The following is a 27,860-nucleotide window of genomic DNA, read 5'->3' on the forward strand; positions in this document are numbered from 1 at the left end:
TTGGATTTGACCTTTTACATATCTATATAATATATTTTCGTATTCTGGTCAATTTTTTCCATGCTAGTGTAAGTTTCCAATAATTACTTTGCACTCCTTAGCTGCAACTTGTTTTTTATTATTATTATTTTTTTAATTGAAGGGAAAGCAAAACTCAACACATTCCGCGACTGCTGCTTATTTGACGGAAATAAATCCAGTATTCTTATCATTTATTCCGCTTTCGATAAAGTTCACTCGAGGCTTTACTGCCGGCGCTCGCATTATATCCGTCCAATGATGAACTTTGATTTACTAAGCTCAAGTTAAAGCTAACTTAATACCCTTTCATCTACTCTGGGTATCTCCTCTCTTTTCTGTACATTCAAAGTCACCTAAAGCTACCTACGTTTATCTTAACTGCATTTGCACTTTACCGTCAAGACAAATATAACATTTTTATTATGATTGATTGAGTAATTTGAGCTGTGAATTAGAAGAACTTAGAAAAGCGCAGTGCACGTGCACTAGAGCTGCTGTTTATTTATAGATATACCCAGCTTATTTAATATATCACTGATCACTTTTCGCCCAGACAGCCCAGCATCCATCCAGCCAGTCGAGTAGAGAATTGCTAAATTTCACACAGCTGCAAACTTCAAAATAGTCGTAATATGTAGCACAAATAATTCACATCTGGTTACGAAAATAAAAAAGGCTCAAAAACTGGGCAAATAAAAAAATTAAAAGAGAATTTTCACATTACTGTAAACTGATTTGGTAACTAAAGATCTAACTATAAATTCAAGCTTAGAAAAAAGCGTTTAGTACATTTGGTTTCGCCTTGCGTAAAAGTTTCATTAGTATGTGCAAACTCTTCTGATTATCGTGACTTAAAATTCACAGCTGGTCATAAAATCTTAAGATTTTACAGCAGAATATAAAGTGATTAGACTGAGATACAGAGAATATTTCAAGGGGTTGAGTGTCTAAAGTTTATTAGTGTATTCCTTTCACTTTAAGCAGCCCCACAGGAAAAAGTCTGGGGCTGTTAAATGAGCCGCCGAGGGAGCATTGTCTTAATCGTCTTCATCTCATGCACCGTTCGTGGATTTTCAATGCCCCAGAACCGACAATTTATTGTTTATTTATCCTTCCGCTGAGAGTGAAATGTACGCACGCTGAGTTAAGATATTCGAAGAGCTATTTCCGAAATAAAATTGCACGATTTCTGCGCTTTCATTTTTGTGCAGTTCCAAGGCTAAAACTGTACTGCGCAGACGATTCTAAAACATTGTAGAAGAAGCAAGTCGAGCAATAATTGCTAAAATTATTCAAAATTCGTATGTGTTAAGTATAGATGGAACACTCTGTATTTTGCATACAAACTGAGCCTAGACTTCCGATACTCTTAAGTTCATTCAAAACTATTGTTCCATCATCGAAAACAGTGGCCTTTCCTCAACATAACTTGAGCTATTCTTTTGGTACCCCTGCTTTTTGTAGCATTTCCGTACACGTATTTAAGATGGCCGTGAACGAGTCGAAAGTAGGCAAACATTGAAGCCCTTTAAAATTCCTAAATGTTTTATTACCAATAACAGGTCTACAAAATTCACTTTTTATGCGCCTAGCACGTTCTGGTATCCAAAATATAATTTTTTATTTTGGGTCCGCCATCTTGGATATGTGGAATATAGACTTTGAAAAACTGATATCATATTTGTAATCGGCGTAATAATCTTTTTGAGTTTAACTTAAGGTAGTTTGGTAATTTGCAATTTGATCGTCATCACTGGGCCTTAAAATGTTAACCCCATTTTTTTCCAAATCGTCTGTTTTTTGAACTCGTATATATGACACGTAGTGTAAGATTCAAGCTTTGATTTGAGTATATGTTGAAATCTCTAAGACATTAGGTTTTTGAGAAAAGTAAGGATAAAAAATCGAAAACTGTATTTTTATTGGTTGTTCCCCCACTTTCCTCAAAAACATAAGTGATGGGCATTTTTGGACTCTACAAACATGTCCATATACATACATCGAAAAGCAGTCTCATATCAACAAAAAATAAATAAAAAATTTATAAAAATACATTAAAAAAAATTAATAAAAAAAATAGTAATAATAAAAAAAAAAATAATAATAATAAAAAAATAATAATAATAATAAAAAAATAATTATAATAATAAAAAATAATAATAATAATAAAAAATAATAAGAAAAAAAAATAGTAATAATAAAAATAATAATAATAATAAAAAAGGTAATAATATAAAATAAAATAAAAACGGTAAAAAAATTAAAAAATAAATTTAAATAAAAAAGGTAAAAATAAAATAAAATAGAGAAATAAAACTTAAAGAAATACCATGTAGATTTCTGTAATTTGTCAAGGCAATGACAAAGGACAAAGATTTAATATTGTGCAAAAGCTGTAAACTTTGAATAAAATTTATATAAAATTTTAAAAATTGAAAAAAAAGTGCTCTTTATATGGAGAAAATGGGCAACACCACCAGAAGAAAATTGTCAAAATCAACGCAAATTTTGAGGCACTTAATTTGATTGCACTTTATTATACTATAATTTAATGGGCTATTACATCCAATTTGTTTTTAGAGGTTGAAAAGTTTGAAATGAAAATGTATCGGATTTTTATAAATCTTATACAAAGTTTAACACTTTGATTTATAGGATATTTGTTGTAAAAACAAATACACTTAAACAAAATATACATTTTAAAAAAATATGAAAAAAACCAAACGAAAAAAATGAAAAAAAATAAAAATAATAATAAAAAAATTTAAGAATATTAAAATCAAAGAAAAAAAAAGAATAAAAAAATAAATAAAAAATAAAAAAATATGAAAATTAGCAAAAACAAATAAAAAAGTATGAATAAAAAAAAAAAAAAAATAATATTAATTAAAGTAGTCACAATTGGTTATAATTTTTATATTTATATTGCACGCCATTTTTCGAGAATGCCTCTTCTGTGACTTTTATCGCCTCATCTGGGACTCCTCAAGATAGCAGCTCCTACTTCTCAAGATCACATTTTGTTTTTTACCTCCCTATCTGCTCTGTAATAATTAAGCAATTATTTTGGCCGATGTTTCTAAATTAGTTTAGCACTAAAGATTGTTCAAGGATGGTGATTACCAGGTTCGGCCTTCAGCTATAGCGAACACCGAAATGGAGCGAGTGATTCGGTCCGCTCATTTCACACACGTGTCCAATCAGTCGTTGTTGAGACGCCAACGAAGCATCATGAACGAAGACTGTGTTGTTTGTTTTCGTATACACCAACACAATCTCAGTTTTTTCGTAACCAAAGCGCTATCATGACCCCGGTTACGTCAGCCAAATACTTGGTCACTGAGAGCAGGTTAACGGTTTCATATTGGCCAAACCTAAATTTTTTTCTCCATGATATTGTTATGGATTTTGGTTTTGCAAATACTCTTTTCTAGGCTTCTAATTATTATTATTTGCCAAGTATTCAACAGGTGTGCTCGTTTGCAAACTAATTTTTATGTATGTGAGGTCTCTTTGCGCATCCTAAGAATTTATTCAAAATAATCTATAGCCGATAAGTGCAGATTATATAACACATAAATATGTATGCATGTATTTCTATTCACCTTGAATGCTAAGCTATTATAAATATTGCCAGTTTTAAGTAGCCTACTCGTCGGCCAAATTTTCGTTTACGTTTAAATTTTATAGGTTTTTGTGCAAGCAAATTTATTTGCGCAAAAATCAAAAAAAAAAAAGTAGATCTATATAAGTATAAGATGTTATTCATTCATTATTGTTGGAATATTAGTTCCAGTAATGCTTACTACTTATAAGCGATATATTCTCTCACATATTTTATAACTTTTTTCGGGTTTACTGTCACACTACACCCACATCCCACTCATTAACAGAGCTGTTAAACACACAAAAGTTTGACAATTTGGATTCCCACACTTTTCCGCAAATCATATCTATTTTGCCCACTATGTGACCTTTATTCACCACATATTGCTGTGCAGTACAATAAATGTTGCATAATAAAGGACATCACGACTCTGTGCCAACCATGTCAAATAAGGAAAATACAACAATGGCATCCAATTTCGGTTTTCTTTCCACGCCAAAATTCGATTTTCAGTCATTTATATGATGTACGAGTATGTATGTCAACAATTGTGTATTGGCGCATTTCCCACAAATGGATTAACCTCTTCAGTTCATCTCGCCTCTCTTTCTCTCGCAGTCGTCCTGTCACTGATGGTATGAAGAATAAAAAAGACCTTTAAAAGCCAATAATACCCATTTCCGCAATGGTGTTGCTTTTGTTATTTATAATATATGCGTGTTTTTTTTATTTTAGCGCTTCTTCCCCTTGGAATCACACTTTTTTATAACGAAGTCTAGCTCAATTTTGGTATTACCGTTATCAATCGAACCATTTTTGAGGAATTTTTATTGCCGAAAGTGTATCTTTGGCAAGACTCTAAGCAGTTAACTCAATATCTCAAGTCTTCCATGCCGTTTTCCATGAACTTTCCAACTCTCTTATAATGCCTGCAGCAATTTTAGAACAACTTTTTAGTGAACTTTTTTCATGCCATTTTTGCGAGCTGTCTTGTCGGTTTTAAAGCCGGCGCTTAGCATTCATTTCTTTAATTTTATTTTCACTTAACTTACAGTTAACTTATACATTCTTCCCTTCACCCTATCGGAATGCTCATAATTTTTGCAAATGGCGTCGCAGATCAATCATATTGGACACTTGTGGCTAGACAGCGGCAGTGTGCAAACAGATAAGCAATGAAGCACGTAAAGGTCATAATAAAGATTTCCGTTAATCAAAATCTTTTTTTTAAATTTTTTTTTTAGTTTTAATTTTCTTTTTTTTAATATTTTTTTAATATTTTTTTTTTATTTTTTTATTTATTTTTTATTTTTTTTTTTATTTATTTTTTATTTTTTTTTAATTTTTGTTTTTTTTTTCTTTTTCAAAAAACTTATTCAAAATCAAAATTTGTTAATTTTACGCTACCTTGTAGTTGACGTTTTCACAATTGATCCTTTTATAATTCTTATCTGACGGCAGATTCACCAGATTCTCTTTTTTCGCTAGTTAAAAATCTATTCTGCACATTTCCAAAAGTTTTGTAGTCAGCCAACTACGAAGCCGAAAGTTGCCATTTTTTTTTCACCAAAATTCCAATAACCGTGGTGAAAAGGTTGTCACTTGAACTGTGTACAAAAAAAAAAACTGAGATTGTGTTGGTGATATACGAAAAAAATCAACCAATGACACTTCGGCGTCGTTTGAACAACGACTGTTTGGAGGAGTGTGTGAATATATGTGAAATGATCGTGCATGGTTCGGCTGACGAATTTCCCGAGCGACATTGCAGCCAAAGTTCCCCTCACAATTTTCTTTTTCATTATTGCTAAATATCCAAGGATGATAGATACCAGGTTTGCTCGTTAGGTATGCTGAAAAAAAATTTTGAGGGGACCTTGGGTTCTACGTCATTCGTTTTGTGTTTCACTAAGCTAAAGCTAAATTTTGTGTATCTGTCAAATTCGCTCAGAACCGAATAACAGAGGATGAGGAAGGCCTCCTCTGCGTTGGAAAGATCAGGTGGAGAAGGACTTGGCTTCGCTTTGTTAAGCTCGGCCAAAATCGCGTAAGCGGTTATCGCGCCAATTAAGAAGAAGAAGAAATAAGCACCGGCTGATTTGTTTCTTTCCATATGACTTAAAGCGCAGACACTTTATGAGTGAGAAAGTCACATTTTACCTCTGTTTGTTCTAAGAGTAACTTCGCTCGTCTCACGTCATAGAGGATTTCGTAGCAGAATTGTGCCCGTTTATTTATTATATAGCTAAACTTCCCTGCTATTAAATAATGTATACAAGAAAAAAAAAGAAAAAAGGTAAACAAAAATAAATTAAATGCAAACTTTTCGGGTAAAACAAATAAAAGTTGATTTTTCTCACACGGTGTTATCTAATGTTATTTTTTGGGAAAAATATTTTCTAAAAACAAATTTTCATTTATTAAAAAAATCCAATCTCCGAAAATATTTTGGAATATTTCCTTAAAATATAATACAATTTACATATAATGCCGATGGAAAATCCGCATCAGTTGTTGGTCAGACACCCTCATGTGCAATTATCTAGCTGCTGCTTGCATGTGTTGCTACACTTCCACATTTATTGATTTTAAACGCTACTATTTCGTAATTATTGCCGCGGCTCGATATCAGTATCGCCAATGGCCCACTTCCCGCACACGTCATTGTCTCTGTGGCATGCCTGTATAGGTATTACCTCCACATTTACATTCGGCTCGACACACATATACCGCTATTAGCGCCAGTTAAACCACGAGTTACATACACAGCCACAAGTATGCTGGTTTGTTTATGCATTTATGATCTTTTATTCTTGAGCCCTACCCATTTTGATATCCCACTGATTGATAAGTACAATATTTAGTTTTGCTTTTGTTTTTATTGAACTACGTTCTGGCATGACAAGTGCACTGTGGCTATCGGCATGAGTATCTTGTAGATTTGGAAATTGCGTATAAGATATGATATACATTTATATGTCAATTAATCAATCACACATGACTGGCTTAGGCATTAGAGTATGAATTTATGTACAGTCTCTGTTACAAAAAAAACAATTGAACTTTTTAAAAGTGTACACACAGGCAGTGAAGATTTCGTAAATAATAATTTTTATTGATCAATATACAGTGTAACCCTAACGGACACCTCCCTTGTGCGGACATATTTTCCCATACCAAATCTTATGTATCGGAAGAAGTTACCTTTTGAGTGGACACCTCTCTCTCCCTCTCTGACAGACAAAAGCTGACTGTGAGTGTTCTCCCAACGGAGGTTTCACTGTATTCGCCTTCTGCTTCATATTCAAGATTTTTGCATTCATATCCAAGTTATCAGCTGAGCTGTTAATGCGCTCTTTGGAAATGTTTTTTAGAATGGTGGTCATGGCATCTTGAATGCCTTTTAACGGTTCATGACACTTTTATTTCCTTGTATAATAGGCGCTTGGTACCAAATCAGGTGAATGGCGCGGAATGGTATACCTTGTTCAGAAATTAAATCACAACTGTCGAATATCGTTATCCGTTAGCTTGTGTGGTACAAATTGGAATTGACGTTGGTCGTTTAAAATGCTTTACAGAGTTGCCTAAAAATTCCCCAGTTTCATTTCGATTAGTTCTAAAGCCGATTTATTATTATTTTTAATGAGGTCGCCCATTTTATCGATGCTTTCTCTGGTGAATCCACCCTATACGAGTATTTATTATTTATTTACGCTCTTTTTTATTTTTATTTTAAACAATTTTTTTTTATGTTCTTATTTTTAGTCTGATATTTAAAACGCAACGATTTAAGATAACAACGAAACTTGACTTTCTCATGCAATCTTAATTCCCGTTAGTTTGGCAAACAAGAGTTGCGTTAGAAGTTGTTGTGAGACATGCGTTGAAAATTGAAAGAGAAGACAGTGAAACTAAAATTAAGAGTGGTACTCTATGTGAGAGAGACTAGTGCGAGCATATGAAATTCAAGAAGAATACTATTTAGGCCCACCCTACACAATATTTGGAGAATTCACGGTGTTCCCTGAACATAAAGGGTGTGTTTTTTGGAATAGAAGGTGTAGGTGCAAACATTAATTTACCTTAGGTTAAAGTTGCAACCCATTTTTACTCCTTCTTTGTCTTCAAAAAACAGTCTCTTAGAAGGAGATTATGTTTTATTATAGTTTAAGCAGAACACAAATAGAGGGAACAACTGTTTTATGCCGCTTCTGAACGTAGATTGTTTTTATGAGCAGTAATATTTTTACACTCTGACGTTTACCATTGCCTGGGGGCTCTACCGCATGGGAGTCACAGCGACCGCAAAAAGCAGATCTTCATAGTAGACTAGTCCAGATCAAATACGCAAGATTTTGTTTCTTTACTGGAAAGAGTAAACTTTGCCTTTTTGCTTGGAATACAATCCATCCACATCAGTGCCACGACTGGATTTCTAGCCTCCCATTGTGTCAATAAAACTTTTCGTAAGTTTCGGCGTTAACTTGAATGTCGCAAATATCAACTTCGATTTTACGTTACAACTCTTTAATCATTTCTCGTTGACTGGGATAACATTTATCCTTTACGGCGCCTTACAAAAAGTAATCTAATGAAGTCAGCTGATGTCGGTCGCCGTAGCTTAATGGGTTGGTGAGTGACTACTATTCGAGAGTGCATAGGTTCGAAAATGATAGAAAATGTTTTTTTCTAATAGCGGTCAGCTCAAGCTCCTCATAAAAACCATTTGCCGGTCGGAATCGCCTTAAAACTGTTCCATTTGTGGAACAACATCAAGCCGCACGCCACAAATCGCTCGGCCAAACACCTAACGTAAGTGTGTGCCCCATTTATTTATTCTACTTATTTCTAGTTGACCAATTGACATCATCGTTTCGGCAGCTTATAAAATGTTCGAATGCTTTAAATATTCCCCACCTTTGTTAAAGAGAAAAGTGACCAATTTCTCTAACTATAAATTAAATTTCTGACACTTTCGAAGAGCTGTTTTGGTTATCAAAATCCAAAAAAATCTATAATTCAAATTTCCACCTGATCAAAGATCACCCTCTATAAAGATAACAATATCTAGCTTCTTCTTATTTATTGGACATTTCCGGACTAGTTAGTTTTATTAGTTTTTTATTTTTAATATATTACTAAATTAGGGATTCATTCCCTTCCGTTTTTCTATTTTTGAATTTTTCGTTTTTGCTATTTTTTTTATTTTGAATCTTCGCAAAAAATAATGTATGTCATGCGAATCCTCATCTATACACGCAGTTGGAATAATTTTATCAATTCGAAGGCTCTTAAGTCTTTCTAATTAAACTACATTCAAACGACCAAGTTTAAAAACTTACCTCAGTTAATCTACCATTGAAAAACTCATCAAGTGTGAATTTGCGTCACTTTGTAATTTATGGCTATATTGCTTGTTGTTGTTGTTGTTGCTGTAGCAGTTCATCCAGCCCTCCCAGTACGATGTAGTTACCGGCCGTCATTATCTATCTCATTTAAGTCCCAGAAACATGCTCTCTCAAAGAGAGAGTGATGTTAAGTATGATAAAAAAGTTGCAGAAGGTGTGACCAATATCAGACCGTTAGCCGACTCTCAGCGAATTTGAAATAATCAGCTGATTGGCTGATGCAACCGGGATCATGATACAGCGGCTTGTTTACAAAAAAATTTTGATTGTGTTGTGGATATATAAAAAAAATCAGCACAGCTCCTTGTTGTTGTTGTTGTTGCAGCAGCCCTCCCCAATTTGCTTCGTAGCCATCTAAACAACTACTGATTGGACGAGTGTGTGAATGCGTGAGAAATGAGCGGGCAGAATTCTGTTGTCGATCCTCCGATGAAGTGCCAGCCGAAGTTACTCGTTCAATTTCGTTTTTCACCAACTCGTTCTCGTTACTCGTTCAATTTTCGTTTAGCACCAAGGCCAAACTTGGTAATCTATCATTCTTGGATTTTTGGCGAGTGAGTTTAAGGTGGTTAGTATCGTTCGGGCTACCTTCTCAGGCCGGACATATGACGAGCATGTCTCGGGTTGATTCTTGGATAGGTAGAAGCTTTTTCTAATACAATGTCCAAAATGTACTTGGGCCAAATGACACGGGTCTCCCGTGGCATGATACTCTTCGTCTGCGATAGGTGGGGGTTGGACTCCGATGATGGCATTTGGGGGTCGGGAGTTTAGGAAGGTGATAAGAGACTCCCGCTGAATCTCGTTTAGGGCCTGTCTACATACTGTCCAAGTTGCAGTTATTCATTTGCGAAGGTTGGTGGTTGGGAATTCAGGAAAAGGGTCGGGAATTTACTTCATCATCATCTGATAAGAGATTCTTGATGAATGTCGTTTAATGCCTTACTACAAACTGTTGTCGTTGTTGTTGTATCAGCATAAACATTCCCCATATATGTTCGGTTAATACTGCTCAAGTGACAGTCCTTGGCCGAATATAAATCTGCGTCGTTCCGGTAATGTAGAACAAAATGTCTGTTCCAGTGGTTGCAGTTGTGTTGGGTATGACTTTACTGCTCTCTCGAATTGCTTATTCAAAACAGCTAGAACGTACATAGGCTAGGTCTGATCAGCGAAAATTATAGAAATAATTTGAAGTATTTTTATATGATACTGTATATTTTATATCTTATTTCTATCGTTTGTAGGTCCTTCCTTATAACCTTATGTTGTTGGTACAATTGTTGAGTAAGGATTTATTGCAGTAGGCGCTGTCCGACTTGCGCCACGTTGCCAACGGCGTTTATGGAGTCAATTGAGATTGTACTTACATCGAAATGAGTATTGACAGTGACGCATTCAATCTTTACATGATCATGGGATGGGGCTTAAAAGATGAAAATGTTAGAAAACTTCTTGATAGGCAATAGAAAACTTGATAATGAACTGAAACTATGAGCTAAAATTACCATATTTCAGTACACACACACACAATATTAGAAAAGGGCATGTTTCATTTTATAACTTAGCTCACCCTTAAATGGCTCATAAAAACACATTAAGTTGATTTTTATATTCTCTTCCTTTTTGCCACTGTGTTTGGAATCACGAAGCAATTGAAATAACAATGCCAACATGCCAAATGCACGCATGTTCGTCGTGCCTCTGGCCTCATGTATCGCATGCCGCATGTCCCACGCTATGCGTCATCCAGTCATGCCCCATTTCTCTGCTTCTTCTCCACAAAATACGTATATGTATATGTATACATGCGTGTGTATGTGTATGCGATAGATGTACAAAATATCGATGTATGCACATACATAGCATATAGTTCGGTATACTTTGTGTTACCAATTGGTAAATTTAGCATTTAATAATAAAGCCAAAGGCATGCTTTTAGTCAGCTATCGCACACATCATTCTTGACTGTACTTGTAACCTTTTGCCTTTGATTGATTAGAGCAGCGGTTGACAAGTGATTTGTGACGTCACTGATATTTAAAAAAAGTTTTTTTTTGTTATTGTGTTGTTCGCTGTTAGCTTCGTTGCCAACGTGTAGTAATTTCCGTTATTTTATTCGTCCTATATCACTCACATATGTATGTATGCATGTATGTATGTATGTATGAGCTTGCATAATTTGAAGTTATTCGCAATTATTCTCTTCAAATTCCTTTACTTAATTCTACTTTAGCTAAATTTTTCCTTCCAGTATAAGTTTCGCAATGTGTCGCTGTGTCAAATGCTAAAGCACACACATACACACTTGTATGCATGGTTTTAGTGGAACCAGATTGCTTTTTATTTCCGTTTCTTATTATTTTTTCACACACACACTGTTGTACTGCTCTACATTTGTTAAGCCAAGTTTTTCATCCCTTAATCCGACTCGCTAAGTTGGTTCGCTGAGTATACAAGTATATGTACAAATGTGTGTATGCATGGAGTACTTTCCGCTGTGTGTATGTGCGCATGTACATAGATGTTGCTCTCTGAGGTGGTTTTGCGGCTGTGGTCAAAACTGGTAAGCAAACCCCAGCCTGCGGATTGTGCGCATGCGCCGTTCACACACATACACAAAAAAGGGGGTAGACATTACTTGTGCTTTAAATAGGCGTTGCATTCCGTTGTACTCGTATAACGATTATGCATCTTACCAAATAAGTACCTATGCAAATATTTGTATTCACTTTTTTACATAATTTTAGTATTATTTGTTTTTTGTGACCGGAAAGGTTTTTTCCCTCTGTGGTTAATACTGCAATTCGAAATTCTTTATGAAATAAATCTTGAGCGCTGGTCGTTTCCTTCAGAAAATTTATCACATAATGTACTTTAATTGCATTTTGCGGTCCTTGGTTGCGCAGGTTGTGGAACACGTCATCACCTCCAGCGTCAACATGTACCGCCACGCTACTGCCTTGCTACCCACCCCCACCCGCACTTGGCAGTAAACTCAATATACCAACGCGCGTCGCATACACAATTTATAATGCCGCCCGATCTGCTCGCATACGTTCCCGCTGCCTATTTGCTTGGCTGCCTGCCCCACTGTAGGAAGATGTGGTAGGTAATTGTACAACTTGCCACAGCGTTGTTCAATTGTCACAGTGCCTTACATTTTAACTCGACAATCACGTATACAGAACAATTCAGGCGTATGGATGCATTTGCTTGCTGGCTATGTTTGATGTATGTATAATATGTATGTGTGTATGTATGGACGAGTACTACCTACCTACAATCAATTTTTATATGAAATGTGTGAGAGTTTTTTCCTTCTGCCTCGTTTCTTCGTTTTCTTGCAAACCAATCTGTGCAATTTCTCGAATCGTGACTTCTTGCTTTGCTCTACTTTATGCATACCCGTTGGTCGCTCTCCTTTTAGGTGTGTTTCCCCGGCCCCAACTCACGTTTTAGCTCCAACAATCCCACTTTATTTGCGCTGATTATTTGTTTGTGCTGGAAATTGGTTTTTATCAGAGAATACGAGCGGGGAGTTCGTGCGGCATGTGCTTTGTATCGCCAACAAAGCGATTAAACTAACAAATCGCGGCAAAATCTCACACATGGGCGATTCCGGCTGATGACGACAGCGCGTAAATGAGGCGAGATGTGTGAAATGCGGAGCGCTTGAGAAATAGAGAGCAAAAGAGAGTCAGTCATTTCATGAAAAGACGATACTTATGGGAGTATATAAAATATTCTTACAAAGCTACAATGGGTTGTTTAGGGGAGAAAACCGTTATATATTATATATTTAAGGAATCTATTGGAGAATATAATATAGAATTTGGAGCTAGATTTGTCATCAGAAAACTACTTTTATTTATTTACTTATTATTTACTATTTTTATTTATTTAAATATTATTCACTTCAAAGGAAGAAACAGATTTTTCTTTACGGCGAATGGCAATTACAAAAAAAAAAAAACGAAAACAAATTTTTGTACAAGGTTGTTTTAACTACGTATTGAAATATTAGTAACAGCTCGGTTGGCGGCCAATTACTTTTCGATGTATTTGAATAATTCACACCGGGTTCAGAAATCGATTCAGCCATCTCATTATCATATTTTAGGGGTTTCTCAATAAGCACTAAACAAAACTTTTGCATAGCTGAATCGGGGAATTTTGTTAACACTTCCAGTGATCAAGAGTCTTTGAGCTTGTAAGGGTGCCAAAGAGGCAAAGAGCCGTCTTACACGTAAGCCGACATAATAAGTATGCACTGAAAAATTACCAATTCTTGTAAATTGTGTGGAAGCGACTAAGTCGGCTCATTTTGGACTAAAGCACTTAACGCAGCAATATGGTATTTCGCCCAACGCGTTGTTTGTTCAATAGTGAATATGTTGACATGAATTTGAAAATTTGCCCAAGGGAAGTATCCGGCTAATAGTCCCTTAAAAGAGGTTACACTGTACTTAAGCTAATAATCCAGACATTCATCTCTCCTTTCAAAAATTAATCATTTTGTATTCTAAGAACTTCAAAAAGAAAAATGCCTCCTTGCCAAGGAGGCTTCGATTTTTTATAAATTGATGTTTGGCTTGGTGAAAAAAGCTACAAAGGGACAGCAGAGAACAATTAACTTGAAAGCAGGTATATTCTGTAAATTATACAATTTGAAATCAGTGCGATTTACAAAACCTATTTCGGAGACTTCTTAAGACAATAAAAAATACAAAATTTGACACGACGAGCCGTCAGTGATATTTTTCTAGCAGTTGCATTTCAAAAATGTATTATTTAAAATGTGTTAAAATTTAAACTTTATTTCTATGCATATTGAGGGGGATGTGGACTGTTTAAAAAAAATTGATTTTGAGAAACAAAGACATATGTATGTGCCCATAATTATGAAAGTGGTCTAAGTCATATACATATTTCTTGTTTCCAGATATTTAATGAATTGCGTGTGAACGAGTTAAAAAATATTTTTATATTAAGCGACATTTTAATTTATAATTTTCTTAGTCTTGATTAATGGAAATTTATTATCAATATGAAATTGTGCATGAATTTCATACGAAAATGTTGTTCTTAAAACTCTAATTGACTTAGACCATTTTTAAAATTAATTGAATGCCCTATAAATGACTTAGTGCAATAAAAAACGATGCGTTTTATTTGAAACAATATCTTTAACGAAATAATTCCTGAAAATCTATTAAATATTTTTATATTTTACCTAGCTTTTAAGATTCTTAAAATGTTCATTGTCGGATATATGGTAGTAAACTCATAATATTTTTATGTTCTTCTTCCGTTACTAGTATAATGGACAGTTTAGGGTACGGAAGTGTATTTTGTAAATCAAACGAGGATCCATAGTATTCGCTGGAACTTTCTTTGGCTTTTTTCTGGCCCTCTGCAACACAGTTCTTAGCTCTTTCGGCATTTTGTAAGATGTAATTTATCTTCCTCATTATTACATGCTTGGATTTTTCCATTCAGTAAATATAAATTATATGTAATTCCCTCCAATTTTTGACTTAGACCACTTTCATATTAACACTAAATGAATGCAGTATAACGTTGAAATTACATCCACCTTCTAGGTTCATTTTTGACGATGTCGTAAAAATTACATTAAATACATATAGTTTATATTGTTCTTATTTCTAAAATGCTCTGCATAAAATTATTTGTAAAAAGACAACAGAAAGTATATGACGGATCCGAATTAAAGAATGCCTAGTAAGACCGATATTAGTATTGTATTGTAGTACAAGGCTATTTATTAGTAATAAAGTAAAGCCGAAATGCTTAATTATACAATTAATTAAGTCAGTTTATATTTTTACAATATTCGCAATATTTTTCATGCTAAATTTTTTCGTTAATTTTTTATAAAAGTATAGTTCATTGTATTGGGAAAATCTAATAAATGCAATATTCCAAAGTTAAGTTAGTAGTCGCTAAAAAATCTCATTAATTTGACAATTTTTTATACGATGTCGAGCATTTTCTTCCATATAAGAGACTGCCGAGCCAAATTTTTGCCAAAGTTTAAACATCAAAATACACTTTTTTATACATTTTTAATTTTAGCAGGCAGTATTTTTTGTTTGGCAATTTCTTTTTCTTTTATTTTGGTGATTTAAATAATAGTCCGATTTTTCTTGAGTTATTAAGTTATATAATTATTGTAGGCCCCTCAAATCAAACATTTCTGCAATTTTCTGATTGGGGCAATATAGTTTTCCAAACTGACATTTTCAGTATAAAATCTTAAGTCAGGGTGAAGTGCAACCAAATTTTAGAGTAGTTGTGTTTCATAACATCAGATCAATAGTTGCACTGAAAAATTTGTACAAAAAAGCATATAAGCAACAATAAAACGCGCCACAGTACATATTCGCCGTTTATTTGTAAGTGACGCTCATACCGGAGTGCAACTCGGTTGCCATTTCCCACCGTACTACCACTAGTATGCACATATGTATATAAATAGTTGTTAGTAGTGCAGCTGCTCTGAGACATCTAAAGAGAAGAGAAAATAGTGGGATTTGGGGAGATACAAGCAAAATTATCGAAAACTTTCCGTGCGTTGTGCGCTCGTTTTACACAATACCTTATACACAGTACATATATATGTATATGAATGCTTCCTCCCCTCTTCAGCCCATTTCTATATTTGCTCTTATTGCTACTCATAATTGTATAGAATGCTTTGCTTGTTTGCATTTGTTGTTGTCGCCGTAATTGTCGAGCGAGCACACTCGGATTCTCGTGCTGCTTGTCGCTGCTGCCTGCCACTGCAAGAAATAAAAAAGCTGGTCGGTCGATCAGCTTTCGGCAACGTACAGCAGCAGTACCAGCAATAGCAACAACTATGCCGAGTATGTTGGAATGTCAACGAAAGCGCAGGCTGGCTACGGCTCCCCCGTCGACCGACTCGTTGGCCGACTATTCGGTCGGTTGGTTGGTTGGATGTTTGGATGGTTGGCAGTGAAAGCTTAATCGCTCTGTAAGCGTTGAAAATTTTCAGTCGAGCGCTGATACCGAACTGGGAAGGTCGGTCTAGGCAGAGATTCTCTACTCGTCTCGCGGGCTTCTTACACAACACTTAAGCGCAGAGCAAAGAATAGAAAAAATATTGTGGTGGTGGAAAATAATTTGAAAAATAACTACACAAAAGGATATTGAAAAGTATTTGAAAGAAAGTAAAAAATCGAGTAAAACCGCTACTTCTAAGCGGGTACAGTTTATCGACAGTTTATAGAACAGAAAAAAGTGTAATTTAACGTTAATTATACATATACGTCCAGCAAAGGCGGAACTAAAAACGCGCACGGGGGTACTTTGTAACCCCTGAAAAATAACTATAATATCGAATTGAAAGAGGAAAAATTATTGTGTAATACCATCCCGAGTGCTGCTGCCGCAGTAAGGTACCCCATCAGAATCATCATATAATATAGAAAATCGTTCGCAACACCAGCGTTGAATATTCGGCCCGGAGTGTCTTTGTGAATGTCCTCAAAACGCCCATTTCTCGAGTAGTGCCCTAAGGCTCTACAATTTTTCACCAGCTCTGCAAAGAACTAAATGTAATTTTGTGTAGTACCAATATAGGGGCAAAACCAGAGGCTTGGGTCGTAACGCAGGCATTAGCAAAGGCAGAGGCAGAGGCGCACAGTTGGTGCCGAAGTGCTGAAGAAAATGTCCTTGTTCAAAATCGATTTTTCTCAACTCAACATACCCATAAGCTCGTTACACATCTCATATGCGAGATTTTGTGTATTTATGTGTGTGTGTTGCCAATTGTTTTAGTGTATAGCGAAAAGTGATGAAAATTTCTTGTAAAAAAAATTTTAAACGATTTTAGCTAACGATCGGAAACTCGTTGAAAACTAAAAATTAATAAAAGAAAACAAATATTCTATGGAAGAAGTGTACCTCAATGGTTTAAGAAAAATTAATCGATCGAAAAGTGTGCTGGAAGAGCGAATAGTGTGAGAAAAGCGTGCTAGAGGCGAATTGTTCACGTGAAGCGGTGAGGAAGTGGTGCGTTGCTGGCGCTATGGTGTGTAGTGTGTGAGGTGTGTTGTTGTAATCGATAGAGAAGGAAACTCAGTAAAGAAGGGCAACTGTCAAAGAACGAACATTTGTACATTATCTGCGTAGACGAGCGAATCGCTCCAAAGCGCCGCCAAAGGAAACGAAAGCTACACCGATGATGATGTTACTCATACGTCGTGTGGGTCGCGCTGTGCTGGGCATGCGAGAGGGCACGGCCGCCACCATGAGTTGCACAACAGTTTCGATTTTTCACAGCCAAATTTTTTAAATGAAATTCGAATTATATTTAGTTTGAGTTTGCTTGAAAATTGCTTGGATTTTATTTGTTTTATTTTTAAAAGCTTAATTTTCTCTTTTATTACTCAGCCGGCATCTAAACTAATTTTTGTAGTTCTGCTGCTAAGCAGTCTATCTATAACATAGGCAATCAATACGTCAGCTTATTAAAATTGAAAAAAGCGAAAAACTAAATGCTCAAAAATTTCATAAAATTAACAAAGGCTACGAGTTGGCTGAAGTAAAGCTAACGAGCAGAGTGTGAATAATTAGGATACTATTTTATAAAACTTTTTTTAATATAGTAAAATCCGGGTAGATTGAACTAATTTGTGCAAGATCTGTTCACTCAGCCAAGATTGTTAAGTTAAGACTTTTTAAGTTAATTCATTCAATAAATTAACACTTTCTTTTTAAAATATCGTATCATATTCATTTCAGACTTGTTTTTGATCTAAAAATTATTTACTGGTTAGCCTCTTCTTTTGTTTAAGATACTCCTTTACACCCTCAACTCTAAAATTTGGAAGGGCAAGTATTTATTGAAGAAAACTCGTGTTTTTTTTCATCTATAAAATGTTTTCCTTTCAATTCTTAATATTTGTTCATTCTACTCGATACCCAAGAAATTACGCCTTCACTTTACAGACTACTGATTGAAAGAACGCCGGAGTTCATTCAGCACGTACTGTACTGTATTGCGTTATTGAGGCTATATGTGAAATTTCAAGCACTTGCGTGATTTATAAAATGAAAAAATTAAAAAAGACTATTTTTATTACAGAGTTTGTTTTTAAAGCTTTTCCCCAAATATTAATTTTCAACAAATTTAATTAATATGTTTACATATTTCATATTTTTATTATAAAATTTGTTCCTATATTTTTTTTGAAGTAGGCCACATTTCGAAATTTTTTCGTGATTTAAAAAATGGAAGAATAGAAAAAATATTTTTGTATTACAAAATTGTTTGTACTACGATTTAGGATGGTTTTTTGCTACTAAAGAACAACTTTTTCTTACATCATTTTAAAAATGAAAAAATTAATATTTTTTATTAAAAAATTGTTTTCTTATTTTTCCTTTTTTTATTCCAAATTTTTTGTTAATATTTTTTTTAATCTTTGTTTGCTATTACGTGATTTATTTTATTATTTTTTATTACAAATTGTTTTATGTTAATATTTTTTCTTTTAGTTTTGCCTTGGTTTTTTTGCTACGCGACTTAAAAAATGGTAAAAAATTTACATACTATGTATTTGTTGCTAATAGTTTTTCGTTTTCTCCAATTTAAATTTTCAACAAATCCAGTTCATAAATGTAATTTGAAATAAATTTGAAAATATCATAAATCTTTTTAGCCACGTTGTTAGCGAAAACCAAACTTTTCCTTCCTTTTTATCAATTTAAAGAAAGCAGAAAAAAAACTTAAAAACTAAAGTATGCAATTCCTGTATATTCTTCTGTGCTTGCTGCTATTTGATCGACTTTTGAAATGTGTTTCTTTAAGCGAACGAAAAAGAAAAACGTTAACCCAACTCTCCCAATTCACCCAGTTCATATGTCTTATGAAAAAGGGCATTAAAAATATTAGTTCCACTTTCTTACTTATCGAATTACAACAAACACATATCCATACTTAAATATATATCACATGATTTTACATACAGCAACCTTTCCCATACATAAATTAAATATTTTTAAAAGAGTGAATTGAAAATTTTCTAGTTCATGAAAATCAGCAAATTGTAGATATTCTTATCGATATTTCAAGCTACTACCTCAGCTCTTCTTAATATAATATAAGTTTTTTCGGGTAAAAAGCTTTCACCTCCTTTTACTAGGCCGAGCGCGTTTTTTAAGTTACTCTTTACGGCTTTCCAGCGCTCAGCCCCATGCGAATTCCTACACATGAGTCTGATCCAAAATGCCGCTCACTGCTGCTGCTGCTGTGTCACTCTTTCTCTCTCTTGTGGACATTCGGCTTATTTTCCAAATTCCCATTTTCCACTTCCAATTTTCCAAACTGGAATTTTTCAAAATCACCAACTTCCTCACATCTACATATAATGTAAGCATTCGTTTAATCCAGCTCACATACGCGAATTTTCTCACCTCCGCGCGCGCGCTCAACTCGTGCAGAACTTGTACGAGTCCTTGTTGTATTACAAACGAAAAAACTTTGGAGTGAAAAGAAATAAAAAATGTGTTACATGAAAGGCCAATTTCTCATTTGCTCGCGTCGAATTTGCAGGTTTAAATTTGCATTTCCACACACATACATATTTGCATGGCACCGATTGCATAATTCGCATGACCCGCTTTCACATACATACATGCATGCATGCATGCATGCAAATAGTATGTGTGTGTGTATTGTGCAAGCACAAAAAGGATATGCACATCATCAGCGCTTAACGACTACTTGAAACGGAACATTCTTACCTTTGATAATTTTTTTTTTTTTTTATATTTTTTCGTTTTGTTATTTGTTTTGTAGATCTTCCGCCTATATTTTTGCAATAAATTATAAACCGCAACATGAGTAACGATGAGGTGGGTAAACGTAAAAAATAAAGTGTGCTTTTAAAATTTAAATACATCCGTTACAATATATTTATAAATATATAAAAGCAAATGTTATTTATGTATATTTTTTATTTTATTTCATTTTAGTCGTATGTATTTGTATTTGTAGTATTCGCATTGCATTGTATTGTGTTGCAAAAGTATACTTTTTTAATTATTTATTATCAGTTCGACATTTATTGTAAATATTTACGTTTATGAAATGCTGCTTCATAGCAGTTTGTCGTTCACGTTATTGAAATGCGAAAGAAGTGTAATGGAATAGGTAGTTTGTTATTAGAGATGGCAATAGGCGTAATCGCTCGCAAGGAAATTGAAAGCCAATTGTTGAATTGAAGTACCAGAGCAAAAATATATATTAATAATATGTAAATCAAATTTCACAATAATAAGGCTTAGGCCAAGCTACTCCATTTTGTACTGGTAAGTTTTTTTTTGTAGTGGAAATACTCGCAAATGCTTTTGACTTTGTCCTTTTTTTGCTTCTCTCATTTTTGACCTTTTATGACCGAGCAATTGGGTTTTATACCATGAAAAAGTACACTTGGCTGCGATGCCCGGCAAATTACATAAGAAGACAAAATCAGATGGAATTGAAAAGTGAAATGGGTTTCAGCCAAGTTACATAAAATGTATATATAGTATAATATATGCATGTAAGGCATAAAAAATAATAATAAAAAAATACGAAGTAATAAATTTGTCTAGAAATAGTTTCTAATCACTAACTAGTCTAGTGGCTATTAATCACGATAGTCACTACCTATTGTCACTTGCTGTGAAAAAAATGCCTCGTAGTCATAAAGAAATTAAAAACCGATTTTAACAATACAAATTGTGTTTTAAAATAAATACAAACCCTTTTATCTCTATTGCAGCCAACTTGAAAAGGGTTTTAACTCTAAAAAGGCGTTATCAGTTTAGAGTGAGATTTCAAAATTTTTAAGAACAGGTTTTAAGTTGAGGTTTTGCTGGCAAAAGTTGCAGAAAATGTAAAATGTTGCACATGATTGCGACCTGAAAAATAAAAATATGTACATATACAAGAAGCGCTACGAGCCTTCGCCACCGCTTCTAGACTTCATTACTGAATAAGAACTCATAATAACGGGTCTTTCAAAACATGCGCCTAGATGTGTTTTAAAATAAAACATGTGCAAATTTAGATTTGTACAGGTCTCACAATTTGTATTCAAAAGACGGCTCTGTGAAAAATTACATCATTTAAATGTCCACCATGAGCACGTCCATACGACAATTAAAATTTTCAAGGACTGAAGGCTCGCACATTATCACATTGAGTTCAACAATCTCGATCCGAATGTTGTGTTTCAGCTCTAGAACCGTTGTTGGCTTATTCCCATAGACTTTACTTTTCAAAAAGCCGTACAAAAGGTAGTCTAGTGGAGATAGATCGCATGATCTGGGTGGCCAATTTATGTATAATCGAGCGGGAAACTTAGATAGTAATAATGGAATATTTTTCCGTTTTGTGTGACTTGAGGTTCCATCCTGTTGAAAATAAAGATCGTCTATATCTATTCCCTCAAGCTCAGACCACAAAAAAATCTTGAATCGATGTTCGTTGATAGTAACAGCACTTTCATTTTCATCCTCGAAAAAAAAAAACGGGCCAATTATTCTGCACTGATTTTTTTTTATAACTCGAGGGTATTCTTCTTCCCGGATGCGGCAATTTTGTTTGATAAATAATAAAACGTCGCCAGTTCTGCATTCAAAATCTAGAGTAAAGTGGTTTATTGTAGGCTTAAATGGAACTAAATTTAAATTTTATGTCTTCGTTATAAATTTCCGAGAATTATAAAATAGATAAGTTACAAAGTTACAAGTACGCTTTTAATATAGATTGGTCTTTTTTGGCTGACCCTCGTTTAAGTAATGATATCACAGAAAGGAATACGATTACAACAAACTGTCTTATCTATTTTCAAGTAAACAAAGAGATACGGTTTATTTGAAATTAAAAGTGCGCCGGTTATATAAAGTTCGTTTCCACCCGCACTTGTTCTATTTTTGTTTCAAATGCGATACAGCCTTTCCACACAACCTGATATTTTGGTTTATCGACAAGTAGAAAAATATTATACACATACATTAGGGTGCAGCTTATTTTACAAAAAATTTTTTTTTGCAATTTTTTACTTATTTTTATTTTAAATACTGTTCTAAGACATGAAAAAATCAGGCTTATTTTTTGCAATTAATATTTAGAAAATAAAAATTTCGAAAAGAAAAAAAGAAAGGAAATAAAATTTTCAAGATTTTTATGAATAAAAAAAAACATTGACAATGACAATGCAACATAAATCAAACGATTATGCCGAGGGTTGCACAAGTTTATATTTACGAGTCGCTACCAATAAATACAAAATTTTAAATATATTATTTTCAAAATTTATATGAATTAAAAAAAAAATAATAATGAGGATTTAACATGAATTAAACGATTATTACGCGAAAAAATAAGTACTTCATGCTAATAATGTAGATTTTTTTGTGTTAGAATACTTTTGTCTGTAATTTTTCACTACCCGGCATGCGCTGCTTTACTATAATATTTTGTCAATGTGCGACAGAGCAGAGCCGACAGAAGCGTGCCAATCTTTGCGGATGAACGGATACAAACAAACTTGCTGCAACTTTAGAATATATTCAATGGCATTATTTATCACGTTTATATAACTAATTTAGCACTACCACTATACTACTACTACCTTTCGGAAATGCGCAAGTTCGATTATCGTTTCTAATAGGTGTCGCCCCCGGGTAGACAGTGGTAGACCTCCAGGTGTATTTCTGCCAAGAAAAAGCTCCTCATAAAAAACTATTTGCCGTTCGGTACCGACTCAAAACTGTAGGTTGCCTCATTTGTAGAACAACATCAAGACACACGCCACAAATAGAAGAAGGAGTTCATCCAAACTCCTACCAGAAGTGGCAATTATTTATTGATTTTTTGTTTTTTTATATACATATAACTAATTCAAGTGTTTCTTATATGATAATTTGAAGGAAAGCATATTATTTTTTCTCCAATTTTGACATATGGCAGCGAGCCCTAAAAATCACCCGTCTGTTATTTAGATAATAAAATCGAATGGGTAGTTGACTTACATAGCTACTTTGCGCAAGTTAAGAAATAAGAACCACCCTAATATAAGGGACGTATGTTTTCCTGTTTCTTTTTTATGTTATGCAATATTGTCAACACAAGTTAATTATTGTTTTATGGCTGCTCATATTAAAGGTAAACATTTTTGGTGAAAATAAAAATTGTGCTTTAAAATAATAACAAAAATAGTTAAGCGCTAAAACTTGGCAGATTTAGGCAGAATTTCTCGCTTCATTATGCAGTTCAGATTTCCGATTTTTTTCCTCGATAGAAAAATCTGTACTGGAATTTTCCGAAGAATAGCAATTAATTTTTATTTGCTCTTTAGCATCAGTGGCGTACCTGCACTTGTGTTCTCAGGCTAAGCAAGTTACCGCGCTGGGTAACTTTAATTTCTGTTCATAATTGACCAGTTTTATTTATTGTTTTATGAGTTATTATTATTTTATTTTATTGTTTTATGAGTTTGTCGGTTAAGTGTCGCACCGTGAATTGCTTGCATTTGCGAAGTTTTATTTTTTTATTTTTTTGCAAATTTACCTACTCGCTGAGTAAATATCATAAAAATGGCGACAAATGTGCTTTATAGTTGAATGCTATTGCCCGTCCAAGGCACGTTCTGGCGAAAAAGCTGCGCTGCATTCTAAAGTACGCTTGTTTGTTGTTGCTATGTCAATTGTTGATACGAGTTTCGTATTTTTGTAAGTCAGTGAAATGCCTACAAAGTTATTGCATACTATGTATGCAATTTGTGTTAGTTAGTTCCCTTTCAAATGCGTGATACACACACTGATTGTCTCAGAAGGCTAGGCTAGGTGGGCCCATTTAATTAGAAGTGCTGCAATGATACTACCGGGAAATAGATTTTTTCGTGTTAAGCTATATGGGCCTGGACTTGGTTTCTTTTTAAAAGCAAAGTATTAGTTTACTTGTATGAAGTTTTTAAAATTATTAAAGAAATTTTTCATAACACATATATTTAGATAAGCCTATTTATGCAATATTGTTTGACATTTTATCATGCAAAAATTGTATATTATTAAAAAATTATAAAAATTGTTCAAAAATCGATTCGCTCAATTCACTTTGTACTCGTCGCTCATCATTCGCCAACTGAGGTGATAATTGCCAACGCAGCTGAAAAATTTCGCACTCAATTTTCGCTTCTGGACTACTCTCACGCTCGTAACCAAATTGCGTAGAATGCGCACTGAAGTAAATTTAGTAGTAGTGTCATAGATTAGTAGTAGTGGTTGTTGTAACAGCATGCAGCTGAAGCGACAGCACTTGTGTTGTGTTATGTAACATAACTACAACTTGTAGACCACACAGTTTACAAACAGGCATTAAACGGCACTCCGCCGCAGCCGAATGGTTGGTGCGTGGCTACTATTCGGAAGTCCGTAGGCTCGAATCTCCGTGCATAAAACACCAAAATGATAGAAACAGTTCTTTCTAATAGCGGTCGGCGTCGGCAGATAATGGCACACCTTCAAATGTATTTCTTGCCGTTCGAAGTCTGCTTAAAACTGTAGGTCCCTTCATTTGTAGAAAAACATTAAATCGCACGCCACAAATAGAAGGAAGAGCTCGACCCAACAACCAAAAAGGGTGTAAGCGTTAATTATATATTATGTACAATATATACATATATTAAACGGCATTTATCGGGATTCTCACATATCAACCTTCCTAAACTCCCGAAGCACTTCGAAGCACTTCAGCGGCCACGTGCGGCCTCTCAGCACAATTAAGTAAAATGCAGTAGGCCAAACTCTTACTTCTCCAGAATTGATCGCGACATATTCAGTATGTGTCCGGTAGAAGAATTAGGTAAATTTTAAGCTTCTCCCTAGAATATTCCAAATTTATGAATTCAGCTTATGTAAGAACGTTAATTTGAATAAGACGTTTCGGTGTTTCAGTACTGGGTTGGAAGTCAATCTATTGATTTACGATGAAGTTGTGTTGGCTGTTGAGAATCATTACTGGTTCAATACATTTGTGATCGGTCGAGATTTCTCGATTTTGGGAGTGATATCATTTCATGCCGAAAATTACACTGTTTGGCGCGGTTTGTACCTCGGAGACATAATCGTCGTAAACTTTTGCAAAAACGTAGAAAATCGAGTTTTCGCCATGCTCTACTATTTATTTTCTCAAACATGCGTGATTGCAGTCTGGAAGAGCCTCGGTATCAGCAGCACCGTCACGCTTGTCATTCTGCAAGTGAAATTATCGATTTGTTGAAGGTTGTTTTCGGTGATGAGGTTATCTTCAAAAAATTACCTATCTATACACTGACCTCCAAGGTTAGTGATTAGACAAAGTTGATCTACATATATATATTATAGGACAACTGCATTTCAATGGCTACCGGGAACATTGAGCGCAGCAAACTCTAACGAAAATTAATAAAAAAAAGAAATATTTATTAAAAAACAAAACTTGTTTATTTCAAAATTTTCATTTGTGAAACAACGCCACAAATAGGAGGCGCAGCTCGGCCAAGCAATCGAGTTGTGAATCCGGCCAAGTAGAAAGTTGCAGTTGCGAAAGAACAAACGCATTTAAAGTTTTCTGTGCGATACAAAGCGCACTGAGTGAAAGGTGCAAGCAACAAAATGCAAAATAGAACTCGAGTGAAATCTCCATTAGTTGCAGAATCGCCGTCAGCCAACTTTTGTTCGCGCAAAAGAGGTGTCCACTCAAGGGAGAATAGTTTATTGCAATATCTAAGGCTTGGTATAGCAAAAAATGGCTGCCCTAGGGAAGTGTCCGTCTAATCGAGGTTTCCGCTAGCTTAGGTTAAGCTTTATTTAGACATTTTCAACAGCAGTGAGGGGTAGTTACAGGCACGAAAAAATGATGAATTTCGCTAATTTTTTTTTGCTAATCCATTGCTTTATTTTACAGAAATAAAAACGTAGCATGAATACATCATGTTTCGACTTGACTTTAGCAAAATTTCAAAAAAAAAAAAAAACAATTATTGTACAATATAATAATTCTAAAAGTTATAGATGTTTGTGTGGAGCCCGTTTCTCCAGAAGTCCCTTGTGGTGATCATCACAAGTACTTGGAGATTCATCTACAGTCAATCGGACAAGAGAAATTAGTTTTATTAATAGATAATCTTGTGCCTGATAGAAGCTTTTTTTCAAAATTAACAATATGGCGGCCTCAGAAAACATTTTTCAGATTTTCGAAAAAAAACGACAATTAATTGTTTAAACAAAATTGAAATTAAAAAAAAAAAATCCCTCTATCAGGCACGAGTTTTTCATGTTTTTCAACAGCAGTATACACTTTACTGAAATCTATCAAGCGGTTTTTAAGGGGTTAGGTGGGTTTCAGAGGTTGAAAAAAAAGAAGATTTTGACTATTTTTTCATATATTTTATTTAAACAATTCACTATATCTAAGATACATATATAAACAGTATTTTGTGAAGTTTTTATTTAAAAATTTCGAAAACTCAGCCGTTGGTACCTCATCTTCCTTGACGTCTCAAAAAAAAAATGCTCTTGCCGTGGACAGCATAACTCATTATTGGTTCATCTAAAATTAAAAAACCAAACGGATTTCGTTAGTATATGGATAAATCTGGTTGTTGTACTAAGGAAAAAAAATCAAAATTTGAATTTTTGACAGGCTTTGAACCAAAAAACACATTTTTTAGTGAAATTTTCGACATACGTTGGCTCAAAAAAAAATAAATGTAATTAAAAAAAAAATCCTTCGTTCAATAACTAGATAATGTTATTTCAAAGATTTGTACAAAATTTGAACTAAATCGCTTCATAACTTTTCGAGATATCGTGTCCACCGACTTAAAAAATGGAGTTTTGAGATAAATACGTTTAACCTGCGAAGCGTTCAACTGACGTGGCCTAATGGGCGGAGCTTCTGAAGGGTCTATCTCTTAGAATTTTACTCGGATCGACTTAAAATTTTAGGAGAGTATTTTAAACATACTGTACTATTTAATGAGACAAAACAAAGTCGATTTTTTGAAATTTTCAAACCCACCTAACCCCTTAAGTTACAGGGATCACCAGTTCAAAAAACATAGTTTTGAGAAAAACGCATTTAGCTACCAGCTACTGGCTCTCGAACGCTCACACAATATTTTTAAGGTATTATACTTTAAGAAAATGCAAAAAAAAATCCAATTGTTGAACATTCTGACCAGCCCTAACCCTTAAGGAAAAAACAATTTTTTTTAATTTCTAAAAAGCTCTAAACGCTTAAGATACCAAAGTTCTTTACATTATAAAGCTTAAATAATTTGCACACATTGATATTTAAATTTTTAAAGAGAAGTTTAATTTCGTAGAATCTTTAGTTTCGCTCGCTTTCAATTAGTAAATACGTAAATCAATTTTGTAACGTTTTCTAGGTAGACTACGAAGTGTACATTAGATATATCATTCAAAAAACCTGTTCATCTGTGCCTGTTTTTTTTTTTTGTTTTTTCCTTCTTTTTTTCTTGTTTTGTTTTTTTTTTTGTTCAACTACAAGTTTTGTTACAGCTTCTACCTTAGGTACTTCCCTTTAGCTACTACGATCACCTGTAGATCACAAGATCGCTTCCATACTCGCACAGTCACAGCCTTTACTAATTACTATGCAAATTAATGCGCATCTATAGAAATTTTATAAAAAAAAAACTAGTAATACTGTTACAATATTTATTTAGCTTTATTTTTATTTCCCATAGATACCAAAGCGAATGCTTGTAGCCAAG

General features: G+C 34.1%; 1 protein-coding gene across 7 annotated transcripts in view; it reads left to right on the plus strand.

Annotated features, from left to right (window-relative positions):
* LOC128855097 (sodium/potassium-transporting ATPase subunit alpha) overlaps window positions 1-27,860 on the plus strand; it is a 132,511-nt gene that overhangs the window by 49,719 nt on the left and 54,932 nt on the right. Inside the window, exons 1-2 of one of the 7 annotated variants that reach the window (XM_054089722.1) lie at window positions 16,062-16,481; window positions 19,889-19,944. The exons of 5 other annotated variants lie outside the window; for them this stretch is intronic. In XM_054089722.1, coding sequence (XP_053945697.1) covers window positions 19,930-19,944 — 15 coding nt within the window. In that variant the 5' untranslated portion in view covers window positions 16,062-16,481; window positions 19,889-19,929. Of the gene's footprint in view, window positions 1-16,061; window positions 16,482-19,888; window positions 19,945-27,860 lie in introns of those variants that run through there. One more of the 7 variants, XM_054089724.1, reaches the window with a different exon arrangement.

The sequence above is a fragment of the Anastrepha ludens genome, chromosome 2 (genome assembly GCF_028408465.1).
Source record: "Anastrepha ludens isolate Willacy chromosome 2, idAnaLude1.1, whole genome shotgun sequence".
NCBI lineage: Eukaryota > Metazoa > Arthropoda > Insecta > Diptera > Tephritidae > Anastrepha > Anastrepha ludens.